Source organism: Malania oleifera, chromosome 11 (assembly GCF_029873635.1).
Source record: "Malania oleifera isolate guangnan ecotype guangnan chromosome 11, ASM2987363v1, whole genome shotgun sequence".
Taxonomy (NCBI): domain Eukaryota; kingdom Viridiplantae; phylum Streptophyta; class Magnoliopsida; order Santalales; family Ximeniaceae; genus Malania; species Malania oleifera.
The window spans coordinates 89,226,796-89,243,112 of NC_080427.1; the positions used below are offsets into that span (position 1 = coordinate 89,226,796).

Consider the following 16,317-nt stretch of genomic DNA (forward strand, 5'->3'; position numbering starts at 1 on the left):
TATAGATTTTCAGTTCAAATCTAAAGTGTATATTCATGCAATATTTGAAACACGCTATGTGAATACTATAATATCATATTAGGGTTTCAAAATATGCTAAGTAATTTCAAACAAACAAACTCAATATTGTATTCTAATATTCAAGGCATAATCGAGTTGTTTGAAGTACTAGCTTTTGAAAAGGATTTTTGCACACAAAGTCTTGATTCAGGTAACTTGCAACAACAATGCAAGAACCACAACCGTCAAAGTCTTTCCACACAAGATTTATCAAATAACATCAGTGGAAGGACTTTAATGCTAAACTCTCAAATAAACACAATCAAACAATAATGCAAATGAGAGTTTTAGCTTTAGAGATTAAGCACAATAGCCTTAGAAAATACTCACAATGCTTGGAGAGGTCAAGAATGAGGAGTATGTGAGTGTTTGGAAGTATTTTTTGGCTAACATAGGGATTTTAAAGTTGAGAGAATTTTGCCCTAATCAAGTTTGCTAATCCTTACTAATTAAGACAAATCAATGAGTATATATAGGCAAGGAGGAATTTTTGACTGTTGGGGACATAGTGGGTATAATTAAATTTATTTAAAGGACCATTCAAAATATTAACCCTTTTTACCCCATTTAAAAATTCAGTAAAAAATATTTTAACCCGCAAGGTTTGGGTGTCGGGCCAGAGGATCGGGTGCCCAAACATACATAGTCAAAAATTCATCTTTTAGAGGTTCGGGTGCTTGAAAGGTGAGTCATTCAGCTAAAACAAAGTTAGTAGCAATTTGTTCGATACTTCGAGTGCCCAGCTCATAGTTCAGTTAACCGAAGTAGGCAATTTTGTCACCCGAGCCCTCTTTTGAACGTAAACGGTTAGTCGCATGAGTTGTTGAAAAGTGCTCTGAAGCGCTTTTCGGTGCCCAAGGAATATACATTCAAAATAGGTTCAGGTGCCTGAAGACCAAGTCAACATGTTGACTTGTTCGGTCACCCGAGCCGCTTTACACGGCATAGGTTCGGTTGCCCAAACCCTCTCATCTTTTCCCAATAAGTTCATTTTAGCCTTATTTTGATTACCCTAATTATGATAAGTGATGTAAGGGACTCGTGCTCTTAGTGTAGGTACCTAAGGTCCAACTATGGTCGTTTTGAGCATACCTACCTACCATGTATGATGCAAATTATTACAAGCCATACAAGTGCACAGTTCATAATAAATTACATCCTATAATGAAGAAATAGACTAATGAATACAAAATACAACACATAGATCTTCATTCTTTGACATGAACACCACATGTCATCATGATATGTCTTTTAGTATTGAAGCGCAGACAAGGTGAACCTACATGCAATTCTCAATACAACCATTAGTACCAAGAGTATTTGTCATAATCAAAACTGAGTGTGACCTATAAGGTCAACAACAACATTTTCACTTCCCCCATCTCGTGTACTTGGAGAGCCATGCGGAGATGCTACCAAAATTTTTACTGACTATGACGAAGGAATTTTAGCAATTGATTTTAATGCAAATGCAACATTCCTGAATGGTATAGGATTCGTACCCTTTAGATGGAGGGTTGTTGATTTCTTGATTCACGATGCACAGTCAGAAACATTATGAAAATGTAATCAACATCATTTACTTGAATATATTATAGGGTAATTAATGAACACGGATAAGAGTTGGATGAACACTCGGGGTAGGTTTTTTCCAGAATACGTGAAAGGGATACATGATTTCATAGAGTTCGCGCATCCTTGTGCAGAAAAAGCCAGTAGAATAAGGTGTCCTTGCAAGAAATGTCAAAATATAACATTCAAACACATTGATTTGGTTCATTCACATTTATTAGATTTTAGAATGGAGAAAAGGTACACAGCATGGGTGTTCCATAACATAGGGACAAACTTCTTGTGCCATCGGCTTGTTACATATTTTCGAAGGATGAGAAGAAGAAATTCTTCGAATGGTTGAAATCAGTGAAATTCTATGATGGATATGCATCGAACATAGCTCGATGCATAAACACAAAGGAAGGGAAGATGTTAGGAATGAAAAGCCATGACTGTCACATCCTTCTACAACTGATTCTACCCTTTTTCCTTCGTGGACACTTGACCGAAGATGTTCGCTCGGTGCTAATTGAGCTAGGGATCTTTTTTTGACACTTGTGCTCCAAAAATTTGAGTGTAAACGTACTTGAATGGTTAGAGGATGACATCATGATCATACTATGCAAGTTGGAGAATATATTTCTACTAACATTCTTCAATGTGATGGTCTAGCTAGCCGTCCATTACCAAGGGAGGTCATAATTGGAGGACCGGTCCAATATCGTTGGATGTATCCTATTGAGAGGTAAATTATAATATTCTTCTATAATGGTCAGGTGATTTCCTCGTTTTCTTTTCCTTTTTGTGTCTACAAGTCAATAATGTTATGTAAAATGCACAGGTTCTTGTCCATTTGAAGGGGTATGTGCGTAATAAGGCACGACTAGAAAGTTCAATCATTGAGGCATACATTGACAATGAATGTCTTGCATTTTTCTCAATGTATCTACATGATATTGACACAAGGTTCACTCGCGAGGAGCAAAATGCAGACGTTCATGCTATTAATGCCGAAGACGAAGAATCGAGGAGCTCTATATTTCAAGAAAATGTTCGTCACTATTAGTGCACAGGTTTACGATTTCATTGATATGGACGACCTACAAAAGGCCCATTTTTACGTCTTCAATAATTGTGATGAAACTGTTACATATGTCGAGTACGTGGTTCGAAACTCCTTACTTTGCATTATATTTACATATGCATATTTATATACTTACTTTACATTAACATGTACTATTGTTGCATATAGCGAACATAAAGCTGAACTTATGGCCCAAAATGAAAGGAATGTTGAAGAAAGACATAAGAAGGAATTTGTCAATTGGTTTGGGAGCTATGTAAGTAACAAATAATGTCTGAGTACGAAGCATTGTCAATGTTGACGGTTTACTCATCTAAACTCCTATTTATTTAAAAGATGAAAGTCATGTATTACAATAAAGAACCAACAACAAGTAAAGATTTGTACGCGTTGGCATGTGGCCCCGATCAACGAGTTAACCACTACAGCGGTTGCATTGTTAATGGGTTATAATTTCATACAAAGTCCCTTGAACTAAATAGAAGAACCCAAAATTGTTGGGTTTCGGTGTTAGGAATAGAAGGAGATGAAGAAATTGATTACTTTGGTGTCTTAGATGACATTATAGAGCTTAACTATGGAGCGAACAAACTTGTCCACCTATTCAAGTGTACTTGGTGGGACATTAGTAATAAAAATATTGGGATAAACATGGATGCCTACTTTACCAGTGTCAATTTTAGCAAAATATGGTATAAAAATGACCCTTGTGTGCTAGCCATGTAGGCAGAACAAGTGTTTTACCTTAAAGACATAAAATTGAAGGGTGAATGGCATGTGACCCAAGAGATTCCTTCCCAAAGTTTGTATGCTATTACAAAAGTTGCAGATGGGGAGAAGAGTGCCAGTGAGGCTGCATTCCAAGAAAATGAGTCATCTATCAGTGCAGCAGTGAAATCTTCTTTCAATGTTTTCGAAGAAGGAGCCGATCCTATGCCATTGAATAGGGTAGGTTCCACCACGGAACATGTAGGGACTACTGACATTACAATTGAACCTTATTTTGACATTCACCTCATCGACGATGAGGAAACTGATGGAGAAGATGAAACAGTGGTCGAGTACTGTAGTGAAGAGGAAGACAATTTAGAAAGTGAGGATGATACCGATATTGAAGACGTATAGGGGGTTAGCATGTTATGTTTGTCACTATGTATCTGACATGTGTAAATAACCAAAAATATATTTATTATGCATCCATCTAATATTTGTACTTCTTATATTTACTTGTCTAATATTTTTCAGACATGGCACCAAGAGGTCGTCGTGACCGACTTCCTTCCAACCTCTTGACTACATCGTATGAGGATGATCCAACATCCTCAAGATCGGCAGAGCCCGTTGATCCTGATGCGGGACTATATGTCATGCCCGGAACCCGTAGATGGGTCCTAGGTGTGAAAATAGTAACCTAACCTGTCTCTGTATCAATTAAACATACATGATACAATACTAAAAGAGGGTCCGACCCCGTGGGGTATACGGAAGCCCTACAAAAAATACACATATACATCCATACTCATCAAATACACAGCGGAAACTATTCAATCTTTCAATATAACATACCACACTAGAGTCTATACAACACTAGGATATACGTTCCCATAATTAAAAGACATACTCTGGGTGTCTACAAAAAACATCATGACAATCCGATTACAAAACTCATACCTATCCAGGTACCACTGTAGCTAAACGACACCCCCGCTTTCAGATACTAGAATGTCAGTTTTGGCTACCCAAAGGACCTGAAAACATTTGTATATACATTCGGGGTGAGACACCTCTCAGTAAGGAAAAAAGCAAGTTATAATAGTGTGTGGCATACTAGTGTTATTTTACGTAAAACATAGCACCATACAATAAGATACAGTTTCGAAACATTTCCATACAGTTCCATATAATTCTAGTATTTTCACAAATTCATTCTAGTACATACGATACCCAAACAAACGGTCAGTGTCGTCACACTCAAGCAACTGAAACCCTGTGATAACCGAAGCCTCACAACGGTACATCGCCAATACGGTGTAGCTCACACCCATCGGTGACCAGTCGGAACACACTGGTGATATTTCACACCCTCAGATATAGAGCCGGACACTCTCGCCCATGATAATGAATCGGTACATGGTGTAGCATACGGTAATTAGCTGCCACATAACTGTTTCAGCGTACGGTAATTAGCCGCCACTAGGTGATTTCACAAAATCTGGAATCATTTTGGAACTCATGTTCCTATACTCATCAGCGTATGGTAATTAGTCGCCACTAGCTGTTTTACAAAATACTTGGAACAATTACATACAACCATACATTCCACACTTATTTGGTATACTGTAAATCATATCGTTTTCCAATTCAAGCATACAGTTTTATACAAATATGAATATGGTCACCTCAATAATACAATTTAAATATAACATACCATTTTCCAAAGAAAGTAAAGATGATACCCAATATTCCCGATGTCCCTGAAAACTGTAACCCAAAAATCCCGCATTTTACCCAATAGATTTCCCCAAATAAGTAGTCAAAATGTACATACGATTGTAACCTACAGGTTTACTGATCTTGATTTCAAAAATAAACTGATATAAATAGAATCCCCTTACCTTAACCCAAAATCGAACCACAAACTCTACGGCTCCCAAAACTACGAATCGAGACACCAAAACCTAAACAACGTAGGTCAATACTTCTTTACAACTCGTACTACTACACATATTTCGAAACAAAAATGAAAACCGAGCCTTACCTTAATTTTTGATCGAAACCCGAAACTGCTCGAAATGAGATTTCGATCCACTATTCACGAAGAGAATCTTGCCTTGATCTACGCGGTAACGCCAGATTTACGAATCAGATAACGAATGGCGTAGAAATCTAGAGAGAGAGAGATCCTCGAGTTCTAGAGAGAGAGGGAGAGGATATTTTGAGATTACTTAGCTTGGAAGCAATGGAAACTAATATTTATAGCCCTTGACTCAAACGTCCTCATTGACAAATTGGTGTCCTCGTGGACGAGTCACTAAAGACGCCTCGTTGACGAGACAATGACCTCGTCGATGAGCCTAAGATCCCCGATTTCCCAAAATCTCTCGGCTTCTCCTCATCGATGAGCACCTAAACTTCGTCGCCAAGTACAAAAGGGACTTCATCGACGAACTCTAGCTTCGTCGACAAAGCTTGCCCAAGTTACCAATTTACCTTTCTCTTATACAATTTATCCATATATCACAGTTTAGGTTCTTACACCATTATTGTCTGAGCCTTCAAGACCTCGACCAGACATGGATACCTCAGTTCGGGATGACACTTAGGGTGAGTTGCCCACCATGATGAGCAGCGTTGGTAAGGTTACGATTAATTTATTTTGATGTAAACTATTGATTTTTATTCATATGCATGATTAAAATATTGTTCTTAATTTAACTCTTCTTTTAGCATTGACATCCACGTTCAGGTCAGGCCGTGGTGTAGCAAAGAACACGACGCTTAAAAAGCACCTGTAGAGAATGGGGCAGCACATTAGGATCGACATTCCTCCAGGCTTAACTACCCCACGTGACAATTGGTGCCCAACGTGGATGCGAGAGCTCGGCATTATATGCCGATAGTATGCTTTAGTAGCCACCTCTAGTTGGTTGCAGGTGACTGAGGCGCAGCACATGGTTCTTTACATGTGCATTTTGGTAAGTAATCCCAAACTTTTTTTTTTTACTTTTAATATACTAGCCAAACAACTTTCTAACATTCTAACCATATTAGCTATGGAAGAGGAGTTCAATATGAACATTCTCCACGCAGACCATGTGAAGAGGGCAGTGGATATACAACTATGCAACAAATTTAAGACCTATTATGCGAAAATGAGCGAACATTTTCATGCGATGGGAGATCAAGCAGAAACCCACCCGTACAATAAGATATCCCAAGAGGATTAGGAGGTGGTGTGTCACCATTTCTGCGATCCACACTATTAGGTGATGTGTTTGTATTATAATAACTACTTTAATCTTTGATGTGGCTAATAAGAAGTCATTACATCTTTTTTGTAGGCTATATGTGAAAAAAATGTTGCGAACCACGGCAAACTCCCTACGACGCATTACGGTGGATCGAAGTTATTCGTAAATCATCGAAGGGTAATTGCTATATATTAGACTATGTGACCATTACCTGAATTAATATTAATGATGTTTTATATGATAATGTAGTGTGATCCTGAGACGGGCATAGAGGAGCCACTGCCATATCTTTATCAAAGAACACACCAAAAGTGCTCGGGGGAGTGGTGCAACGGTGCGTAGGACAAACATGTAAGTCAAAGAAAATATTTAGTTTATAATTTGATTCAAAACATCGAAGTTGTATTCTTATTTCTTCCTATTATCATTTTCATGACTGAAAATAGACGAGGATGGTCGAGCTGAGGGATGCACCTGTTATAGAGGGAAGCCAGCAAAAAACGGATTACTAGATAATAACTCAGGTGCTTGGGGAACAAGCTGGGGGGGCTAGCTAAAAGGTCTTGGAAGTGGATACATTGCCCCAACAGCAGCATATTCAATGAGTGTGGCGACTCGTGCTGAGATAGAATGAGCGCGTCAAGACATCGAGTCTCGGGTGGTCAAGATGGTTCAACAAATGCATATGATGGAAATGGAGAACCAACAATTGAAAGACATGATGTCTAATGTCTCAACGGAGAACCAGAGTTTGAAAGCCATGATGTCTAACATCTTGATGGAGAACGAGCAATTGAAAGACAAGGTCTCCACCATTGAAGCCACGCTCACCGCAATTCTAAACAGGCAAGCGCAATTCGAAGAAATGATGCGTTGATTTCGACTAGATGATGCAGATGGCTCGTCTCATTAGAAGGTATGTAAAACGTAATTTCAATATTATGCTGGTAGTTTTTTTGCTTGTTTAATTCTATTCATATGCTGAATTATGAATTGTTTGGAGTTACTAAAACTGTATTGCATACTGATATTAGGACTTGATTTATCTTTTTTGCAATTTCATATATGTGTAGACAGACCCTAGGTTGTGTACTACAGCTGCTTGCTTAGCTAAACCTAGGAAGAACTTTTGTGACTTGCAGGTGTGGGAAATGTTCTATTTACAGACGGCGTGCTACCAAAATTTTGTTAAATTCCAACGCTTAAGTTTGAATTGGATTAAATGTAGAAGGGTGTCTATGTGTTATGTGACTGGTATTCTTTCCATGAGTAATAGTGTCACACCAACATGTGCAATGATGCAGGCATAGTGAACAATGAAAATGAATGCATGTACAACTCACCACATTGTTGACACCTATTTTCTATTTAATAGTGTCAATAAGTACACTACAGCTTATATTTTTCAGTGTAAAATATTTATTTCATAATTAATGTTATGAGTCATCATTTTTTGCTTATCTACTTCTGCATGTTTTCATGTTGATGAAATAATGGTTGAAATTGGTATTTTTTCCATTCCATGGTTGCCTCAATCAATTCTATGTTTTGATCAAATTATAAATTTTACAGGTCTGAATTTTTATTGATGATTTTATGATAATGTTGTAAATGTTCAAGAAACATCAAGACAATTAATTAAATTTCAATTCAGATAGAAATTTTTGGAGTCTTGACTTATAGAAATCTCAATTTCAATATGAACTTCAATGTCATTTAAAAAGAAATGATGGAAACCTATACAAATGATGGCAACCTTGAAGGAACTTTGGGAGATGTTAGTGGGCATAATTATGCATAATTTGGATAAAAGATAAATTGAAAAAAAAAATGTATTCATGACTAGTATATAGTATTTATGGTATATAAATGTTAAGTGTCCAGCACGTGAAGAAGTAAAGAACATCCAAATCATTACAAAAACCATCTTACATTCATTTGATTGTCCAAAATCAAAATTTTAAGATGTCAATCCAACTGTATCTTCTTGGTTGTTCAAAATCATTGTTCTTATCCCAGTAACTTAGATATTGGTTTAGGGCAAATGTTTAAAATTGTAATAAACAATCCAAAATTTTAAAAACGTAAACAAAATAGATATTCGAGACTTTCAAAAAGTGGGGAAAAAAATACAATTTAAGGAGCCTTTCTCATGCTACACATCTCACTATGGAGCTCTTTTAGGAAAATGAGCTTAGAAGATGCGATATGGCTTCCCCATTGTACTCTTTGTTAGTTTTGGTGCGACGCCAAGAGGGGGGGTGAATTGGGCATTTAAAATTTGTTGCCTAGGTCTATTGGTTTTATCAATAGTGTAGCACATCCTAAGGTTAGTCTACACAATCAACAAATAAACATACACATGCAGTAAAAGTAAAGTGCGAAAAGTAATACACGCAATATGCTATCTAGGTTCGGCCAAATTGCCTATGTCCCTGGCTTGGTTACACCAGCACAAAGATTCCAGTAAAGTTCACTTAATGGGTGGAACGGCACCAATTACAACAAGGTTAATTCATGGGGTTGACCTCAACCAACACCCCCTACCAGGATGGCGTACCTAGCTTTCCTAACCGGGTTTAAGCTAGTTCGGGACTATTCAACAAGGCTAGTCTCCCTCTTCAGGCACATGCCTCAAATACAACAAATGATATGAAATTTTTGTACATGGAAATAATCTTCCTCACAAGTAGATATGTGCACCAGTACAACTCAATCAATATTGCAAGCATGAATGATATGTAAATATGCTCAGTGCTCTAATGTGTGCTAAACACTCAATCAAGTATAGATTATCAGTCCAGATCTAAAGTGTATATCAAAGCAAGATTTGAAATACAACACGTGAATAATATAAAATTAGATCAAGGTTTCAAATATGCTAAGCAAGTTAATTCAAACAATCTCAACAAGATATTTCAATATACAAAGCATAATGGAGTGTTTGAAAAACTAGCTTTTGAAAAGGATTTTGCACACAAAAATATAGGTTTAGGTGTCTTGCAATGACAATGCAAGAACCACAACCTTTTAAGTCTTCCCACACAAGATTTATCAAGTAAAATTAGTGGAAGAACTTAAGGCTATACTCTAAAATAAAATCAAGCACAATCAGTTTAGAAATACTCACAACACTTAAAAGATCAAGAAATATGGAGTGTATGAGTGTTTGGGAGTAGTATAGGCTAAAATAGGGTTTTGGAAGTTGAGAGATTTTTTCCATTAAAAAAATGCTAATCCTTGCTAATTATGACAAATGAACAGGTATTTATTGGCAAGGAGGATTTTTTGACCGTTGGGGACTCAATGGGAATAATTAAATTTATTTTAAAACCATTAAGAAAATTAACCCAATTTACCCCATTAAAAATTCGATAAAAATTATTTTAACCCTCGAGGTTTGGATGCCCAACCTGAGGTTCAGGTGCCTAAAAAGACTCACTCAGAAAATCAATTTTTAATGGTTCAGGTGCTTGAAGAAACGATCGGTCGACTGAACAAAATTCAATAGCATTTTGTTCATAAATTCGGGTGCCCAGTTCCAAGCTCAGTTAACCGAACTAACGAATTCAATCGCCTGAGCCTAATTTGAATGTTATCGTTCAGTCACCCGAGTAGTTGAAAAGTGTTCTGACACAGGTTTGGGTGCCTAAGGGAGATACGCTCAAATAAGGTTCAGGTGCCCGAACACAAAGTCAATATATTGACTTGTTCGGTCGCTCAGGCCATTTTACATGGCTTGGGTTCGGTCGCCTGAACCCTCTCAACATTCTCAAGTAAGTTCATTTTTAGCCAATTTTAATTTCCCTAATATGAAGAGTGATGTTGGGGACTTTGTGTACTAAAAGTAGGTACCTAAGGTCCAACTAAGGTCTGTTATGAGCATACCTACCTACCATGCATGATGCAAATTATTACAAGCCACAAGGTGTACAGTCCATAATAAATATTACATCCCAAAATGAAGAAAATGAAAGATAAATACAAATGCAACACAAAATTCTTCATTCTTTGGCATGAACACCGCATGCCATCATGGTATGTTTTTTAGTCTGAATACACGTGCACAGTGAACCTGCATGCAAGCCTTAGTACAACCATCAATACCAAGAATATTTGACATAATCAAAACTAGGCGTGACCTATCAGGTCAACACTCTTCAAGTACAAGCACCTCATCGGATTTGCATTTACATCCAATGAAAATTTCAATTAAGGCACAAACTACAGATAAGTGAAAAACATCTAAAAAATTATTAGAAGTGCAGTGCACAACTAGAAAATAATGCACAACTAAAGTACTTGGGGGCATCCACAAATATTTCAATGAAACCACTACAAAATTGTTAAGAAAGCACAAAACAATGTTAATAAAGACATGTCTTAGCCTATAGGTGTAGACAAAAAAAAAGTTCCAGCCCCAAAAGAAATACCCAACTAGTGCAGGAGTGGGCAATCTGAGTAGGTAGCAAAGCTTACACAAACACGTGAATCTTATTAAACATTATAAAACCAGCTTCTGAGCCCTATAGTTTTAGAAAACTCAAAAGTTGAGTTTGAGAGCACAAATTGTAAGGCCTTAGATTTGGATATCTGATTATTTGTTTCATAATTGCATTTAGTCCAATTCCACAAAAAGCGCAAAACTGAGGCTTAAATTCCAAGGTCCTAAATACAAGGAAAGCTTCAAATGGTGGTACTTAATAAGTACATTGAACTACTTTGGTGAGTGAGTTATGGTTCAGATAACTTACATTCTTCCAATTTTTCTTCAACAATGAAACAAGGAAATTCAAACTTAGTTGCACGTTCTGAAAAATTTGCTTCTCCTCCATGCTGCAGTTTCCCACAGCAACACCCATACAAAGAATTTTTTTAAGCTATATTAATTTTCTAAATGATTTGACGTTATATGTTGTGTAGCAAGAGCTGTCATCTTATTACATATGAAGATATGTCCATATTGAAGTGTGTACTGTGTGCTAGAGAATTGACAAAATGAATTAAGCTACTCATTGGCCACAAACTTACACTTGTTGGGAGTATTGGTAATTTGTCATGGTACAGAAGTAGGATGGTTGAGCTTACTATGTAAAAAGCACACAAATACGACCTACTTAACTACATATAAATAAATATATAATTTATTAGGTTGAGCATTGATTCTATGGTAAGTGTGTAACATCGAAATCTCTCCAAATGTGGAGGTAAGATTGCACACATGATGCCTTACGCTAGGTGTTGCAAAGCAGATAATACATATATAGGTGTATGCACACACAAATGCTTTTTATTGATATCTATAATTTTTATTTGTTTCTCACTTCTGTTTTTAATTAAAATATTTATTTTCTTTTCTCTTAAGTTCACTTTCATGAATCAGTACTTTCTTTTTTGACGCACCTCTAAACCTTACTGCAGAGTTTTTAAGACTAGTGAAAAGGCATTTCAGCTTTAGTTGAGGATAGAACCCTTGACCAAAATAGACTGCATGTGAACTTTAGAATAAAAAATGAGGTATTGAGTTACCCCCGCAGTATCATTGTTGGGGTTAGTGGCCTGATAGTTAATGGTTCACTACCAAGTGGTTAAAATGATGGCAAGTTACAATTTTAGAGTCATTTACATCACGTATTGATGTAGTGCATGCACACACTCAGGATGAGCAACCCTTATGTAACGACCTCAAAATTATATCATTTTTTTCAATATATATATATATATTACTTAAATATCCCTGCTATAAACTCTCAGGCCTCAGATAGGCGCTGAAGTATTTCTGTAAATAGTGGGCACACCTATGCAGCGGAAAAACATAAATCACATGACCACAAATATACATACAATACCAGAATCCAGTAATTTTTCATATTATATTTACGTATACTAGTATCACTTCCCCAAAACTCAAACCTCCCTGTACCAACTTACCCTAAGTACAGAGCAACCAAGGGACTCTCTAACCACGAGCCTGATCTACTTGCCTAGCTGGCTCACCTGAAAAATGTTAAAATGATGGATGGGTCAACGCTCAGTAAGAAGAAATATGTTATTACTAGTGTGTGGTGACCAAGTTGCATATCAATAATAATAACATTTGAAACTGTAAAGCTGGCAATTCAGTATAGATAAATTTTACGTTAATCGTAGCTTAAAATATAACTCTATCATCTGAACTTTCTATCTTTCGTACTTATAATATCATACTATATACATTAAATGTTGTAAAACTATATGCATATATATATATATATATATATATGCTTTTCCCTGAAAATTTGTATATCATGATTTAACCCCTCATGACAGGGTTGTGCAGCCCGTAGGTGGGACTTAACCTGGTCAGTCCTCCAGGAAAGTCACTATACTCTACAATACCTCAGTCCGATCAAACTACATCCACTCCTAAGCACAAAATTGGAACTGCTACCTTGTCAAACTAGCCCTCTCAACCCAACTAGGGAGTGCCATCCTCTCCGAGCATGGTTTGACGGTACTCATACACTATCTAAGATATGTGGTTGCACTTTATTCTGTATATAGCAATGGTACCATGCTCTGTAGACTGTATCTGTATGTAATATCTCATCAGGGATTTGATACTATATATATATATATATATATATATATATATATATACTATAATTATCTTTATTGTTTTTATCATGTTTCCAAAATAACTATAACATTATAATTCTGTATTGTAAATACAGTAATATCTAAACATGTATCTAGCATCTTGATGCCATAACTATATATTATGTCTGTGTAACTGTCTATATAAACTAAGTGTTATGGCGTTAGGAAAACATGACATTCTGTAAATACTATATATACTGATCTGAGTAAACATCTATATATTGTCATATACATACATATATATATATATATATATATCTGTGTAATCATTTGAATAAAAATAGTATATGTATACACATTCTGTCTGTATAAAATCTATAAATATCTAACTATATCTGTACAACTTGATATACTGAAAAACTGTATAAAACTCCATATCAGATAATATCTACTCAGACCTATATTCTGTAAAATAACTGGTATACATGCATATATATATATATATATATATATATAATTTCTGATAATGAAAGTAAATCTCCTAGCATAGCATATTTCCCTTACCTAGTTTTTGAAAAGCCCTCACTGAACTTTGACCTTACACCCACAGGGTTCTCCACTCAACACTCTGAAAGCGACATCCCCCTGAACAAAACATCAGTATTTTCTTACATACTACATTTCCTATAACTGTAGGGAAAGCAGATTCTGAATAAAACACCTTACCCTCAATTTGGGATGAATTTCAAACCACTTCCACCGATGATCCACTCTGACAGACTTGCAAAGAACTTCGTCAGGAGCGTCGTGGTGGCTTTAGATCATCGATCTGACGAGAGATGGGGCTGGAATCGAAGAGATACGGAGAGAAGATTGTTTTTTAGAGAGAGAAAGAGTCTTTTGAACCAAAATTTTGCTGAAAAATCTGGGTTTTGGCAATTTATAGCCTCGGATTCATCAACGAGACATTTCATCTCGTCGACGAGTCCTTAAGGAATTTCGTCCACAAACTTCCTCGCTCATCGACAAATTTCAGACTGCTCCAAAATCTCTCTTGCTATTTTCTCATCGACGAAACCTGTCCTTATCGACGAGCTCTTCTCATATCTTATGAATGAATCCCTTGTGTTCGCCGACGAGATGCTGAAAATTCCTCGAGTTATTACACCTTATTCGAAAATAATAAACTTAAATTCTATGGGTTTATGATGCATATAGTAGGTAAGTAATTCCCTAAAAATAAGGATACATATATGCCTAAAATAACTAATTTGAAATAAAACTAAAACCAAATAAATTAAAATCGGTATCTTTTAATGAAGCATCCCTCCTTCTTGCCATCAAGTAATATACATTCTAAAAATGTGCACATGTGTGCTTGTTTACATCTATTCATATGCTGAGTTGTGAGATGTTGGGAGATACTAGAACTATATTGCTTGTGCTATTGGGACTTGAATTATCTTTTCATCAATTTCATATATCCGTAGACAGACCATAGGTTGTGTACTACTACTTCTGGCTTAGCTACCTAGGAATAACTTTTGTGACTTGCAAGTTTGGCAAATGTTTCATTTACAGACGACATGCTGTCGAAAATTTGTTAAATTCCAATGCTTTCTTAACCTCCTCCCAAATAATTCTTCCAAACACTATAACCTACAAGTAATACAGGAGCCTCCTGACCAACTCCTTAACTGAAGATTTAACAACATTAAACTCCCAACTTAATTCCCAATTAGGGAAATGAAGATGAAAAGCATACATAAAATCTAGTCAAAATAAAGATCTTTATGTATGTATGTATGTATGTATGTATGTATGTATGTATGCACTCATTACTGGTTGGATTATTCTGAATTATTTAGTGTAAACACCTAGGTTTGGAACAATATCTCTATGGAAAATATCCTATTTACAGGGGAAATGCTGTCAAAATTTTTCAAAACTTCTATAATTTTGGAAAACATAATCTTATGGACTTTCATGCATATCATTGTCTTTATTTTTGAGTCATAAGGTTGTCTTGAGCACATTTAGCATCAATATTGATGCAAAAATCTTCTGAATTGCATGCTTTTCTTACTTACAGGTTTGGGAAATGTTCTATTTACAGACAGCAAGCTGCCGAAAATTTGTTAAATTTCTCCTAAAATAACCAAAGCTATATACCATATTTATGAGAATGATTATAGTGTGCTAAATGTTAAAACATTTTTGAAAGGATGAGTGAAGTTCAAATGAATTGTGAACTTCATCTCTAAATTTACTTTTGCATATGCTAAGTGAAAATTCTATCAATAATGGACTTATTTGCATTATTTGATTATTATAGTTGTTTTTGAGTCCTAAAGAAGCCATCTAAACCCCGACATCATATTTTATTTTTTCATAGAACTATAGTCTGATATAGATTGTTTGTGGGATGCATAAACATATTACATTATTTAATGTTGATTATATGAAGATTTTGTGTGCTAATAAAATTCATTAATTACTGGTTGGATATTGTGAACTGTTTGTGTAAACACCCAGGTTTCAAACTTATCTCCATGGAAAATGTCCTATTTACAAGGAAAATGCTACCAAAATTTCTCAAAACTGATAGAATTAGGCAATTTAAAATAGTATCATTTTTTTTTTTTTTTACTTTGTTCGAATGTTTATTTATTTTTCTATCAAATCATTGATACTTATAGTACGTATATGGTCAAAAACCGTATACTAATTTTTTTTTTTATAATTCTTAATTTGTAGGGTATGCGGCTATCACACCATCAACACCATCCCATTCACTACAAAAGGATGTAGCTTTTGAGTTTTTTTTTTGTGCTTTTTTTTTTTTTTTTTTGTTATTTGAACATATGGGATTCATGTATAAAACATTCCGAATTTGTATAATGTATTTGTATTTGATTTTGAATTAGAATTTTTAATAATTTATGAATCTTTTTAATAATTATGGTTTAATGTTATCTATGTAAAAAGAATTAATGATTTAAAAAATATTAATTTTTAATTGATTAGTGACGGTTTCTATAGATATTAGTAAATGATCAAAACTGTCAC

General features: G+C 35.5%; 1 protein-coding gene across 1 annotated transcript in view; it reads left to right on the forward strand.

The window, feature by feature from the left end:
- Nucleotides 1-7,336: 7,336 nt before the first annotated feature.
- LOC131167620 (uncharacterized) overlaps nt 7,337-16,317 on the forward strand; it is a 31,762-nt gene continuing 22,781 nt past the window's right edge. The window contains exons 1-2 of the mRNA XM_058126415.1: nt 7,337-7,515; nt 7,566-7,585. Of these exons, the coding sequence (XP_057982398.1) occupies nt 7,337-7,515; nt 7,566-7,585 (199 nt within the window). The remainder of the gene's footprint in view (nt 7,516-7,565; nt 7,586-16,317) is intronic.